Source organism: Sinocyclocheilus anshuiensis, unplaced genomic scaffold (assembly GCF_001515605.1).
Source record: "Sinocyclocheilus anshuiensis isolate Anshui unplaced genomic scaffold, SAMN03320099.WGS_v1.1 scaffold337, whole genome shotgun sequence".
Lineage (NCBI taxonomy): Eukaryota > Metazoa > Chordata > Actinopteri > Cypriniformes > Cyprinidae > Sinocyclocheilus > Sinocyclocheilus anshuiensis.
This window is the reverse complement of record NW_015537968.1, coordinates 1,434,367-1,437,214: the sequence shown is the minus strand read 5'-3', so window position 1 is coordinate 1,437,214 and position 2,848 is coordinate 1,434,367. Positions and strand designations below refer to the sequence as shown.

General features: G+C 37.4%; 1 protein-coding gene across 2 annotated transcripts in view; it reads right to left on the bottom strand.

The window, feature by feature from the left end:
* The window catches only part of LOC107668787 (large neutral amino acids transporter small subunit 2-like), an 18,277-nt gene that overhangs the window by 9,295 nt on the left and 6,134 nt on the right, over positions 1-2,848 (bottom strand). For both annotated transcript variants that reach the window (XM_016460778.1, XM_016460785.1), the window contains one exon: positions 1,896-2,047. In XM_016460778.1, the coding sequence (XP_016316264.1) occupies positions 1,896-2,047 (152 nt within the window). The remainder of the gene's footprint in view (positions 1-1,895; positions 2,048-2,848) is intronic.

Below are 2,848 nucleotides of genomic sequence, written 5' to 3'. Positions count from 1 at the left end.
AGTTTTTGTTAAGTGGGGGGGGGGGGGGGGGGGGTGCTTCTTTTCTATACCCACTGTACTAATGCACTATTCGATGGCATTTTGTAGTATAAATAGTGTGTTTATGCTGAAAATTCCAAAAAGAAAAAGTGCCTTGATGATGAAAATAACTTGATGATGCACTTAATTAACAAAAAAACGAAGTGTGAAATGTTGGGCACTTTATACACTCAACTGTCACAGCTTTCCTTATGTAGCAAAAGGAATAGCATAGTACGCCATTTGGGACACCACAATTGTGTTTTTGGATTGTCTTCTCTGAAAAATAGAAATGCAATGCTGCCAGTTTTTGGCCAAAAGGTGTCTTAAATGGTAGCTTAAAAAGTAGTAGACTACTTTTTAGAATAGTGTTTGTGTCAAGAGTGTGCCTATGTTCCCTTAAAATGCTGCCTATTCGGCAGGGTTTGAAAGAGAGCCATGCACACACTTACAGACATACTTTTCTCAGAATTGCTGTACTGGTTCTAGAACAAAAGGCATACAGGAAGTAAAGAGGTATAAAGCAGTAGGGTACAAGAGCAGGGACATCCTGTAAAACTGTGCCATAGTGTCCACTTTTGCCCTTTCACTCACTTCCTGCCGTTCTCTAAACAAAACAAAGGCAAAACTAAATAATAATAAGAAAAATGCTTTAGAGCTGCTTGAGAACATCTGGTTAGTTTAAAAAAAATCAACTACTTTCAACTTCATCCAATCAGAACATTTTGATCGTGATACAGTCCCCCTTCCTTAAGAGCCTTAAAAGCACACAATGAATGCTGGATCAGCTCTGTTACCCTACAAACTGGACAAACAGCTTGTACTGGTTTACAAGCCAAAAGTTAAATAGATAATTCTGACTCTAATTCATAAAAGGACAAAAGTTATGAACAGTTTTTAAATTATTAATCTATCTAATTAATAACTAAACTAACTAAACGGCTGTTATGGCTAGTCTTAAATTGAAACTCAACACACTTATTTTAAAAACAAGGTGAAATCTCACCTTATATCTTCTCTTGACATCTCTCTTTTTCCTAGGGTCTCTGTTGTTTGTCTGTCTACATACAGCATGCAGTATTTGTAGCTCCAGCGTGAAATTTGCAGAAAGCCCATGCTCAAGGCTTCTTGACGCCTTGAAAAACATCATTCCATTCATCTTCACACATCCTTCTCTCTTTCACTCTCATCCCTCTCTATCCTCCACACATTTTCCCACAACCTTTCTGTCCACTCTCCCAGGATAAGACCCCTCAGCCTTCTTCAGTCACACATTAATCCATCTCTCTCTTTCTTTCAGTCCCAAAACTCTGTTTCTCTAGCCCTGGCTTAAAATGTTTTTTTTTTTCGCTTGAGCGTGATTTGACCTTATGGTCAAACATAAGAGGCTGTGATGAAGTTCCCATTTCTGGCAACTTTGAGTGCATGCGCTATCAGAGAAAAATGTCTAAAATATACAAGTGTTAGCAAGTGAATCACAAGCAGATGTGGAAATTGTGATTGTGTAAGTTGTTGTTGCATCTGTGAGGTAAACAACATAAAACAATGTTTTCAAAACATTCAGGTCCAAGCCACATCCTCCCTTAAATGTGATTATTGCATTTTTTAAATTATTGACTCTATTTTTTATTATACAAACTAGTATAGAATTTTAATTTCGGCCATAACATGAAAATACTTACTGTCCTAATGGTATCTGCCAAGTTTTAATATTTGCATTACCAGGACAGGTGACTGGGAATTGACAACGCTTGCTAAGCTTGGCCTTAAATTCTAAATGGAGGCCTTATAGCAATATCAATAGTAATCTCAATATGCATGTCAAAATCCCTAAAATCCCTAAATACTAGGACAATGTTTCTCCTTCTGGTACTCACACAAGCAGATGGCAGCGAGCAGACGCAGACCATTCTCTGGGGGGAAGCAGGTGGGGAACAGAGGCTGCAGGACATAGTTGGAGAAGGTGAGAGCAATAACCGCCTGGTTAGTGGGGTAGATCACCAACACAGCAATCCACAACCGCAAAAACCTGTAGCATAAAAACACACACCGATGTTATAATACGTCCCTCAAAAAAATGACTCAACTATGTTTCATCTCCAAAAACGCATAATAGTAATAACATTATTATTTTTATCCAGTGATAGGCAATTAGGCATTGTGTTGTTTGCATATAGCAATGTCTTTATTCTTAGGATAGACTCTCTTTATTGCCATCATTTGTTGGTGCTGAGTGAAATCAAGTCACGACTGAGTGACCAGCTAATGGCTGTCCACTGGCAGTATCATTCAATAGAGCACTCACCGTGCTAAGCAAAGGTTGTTGGCATGTGAGCAAAGCCAGGGCTGTAAGGTTTGATTAACCGCTTATACCTATTATTGGATTAAGAAATTTCAAACCACAGATACAACTACTTCACCAGACAGCAGCAATGCTGATGCTATTAACAAGTTAATTACCATATAATGATGGATAATGGCAATTACTCATTAAAAGAAGATTACAGGCATTTGAGGGAAAAGTATAGGATTCCTGCAGAGGCAGAGTCAGCTATTCATTCTGGAATTTTTCTGCTATCCACTATATCTGATTTTTTTCACTCTGTTGCTTGCAGCTTCAATACTTAAATTTTTGGAGTATTTATTGTACATTACTGACAATAACAAAAATCCACATCTCAAAATATTTTGTCCTTGATGGCTAAAAAAATTAAAAAAAAAAAAAAAAAAAAAAAAAAAAAAGGAAACACTAGCAAAAACTCAAAAAAAAAAAAAAAAAAGCCACTGCACAAAACAAATCCCAGCCGGGTCCGTCACTTTTTTGGGTCCC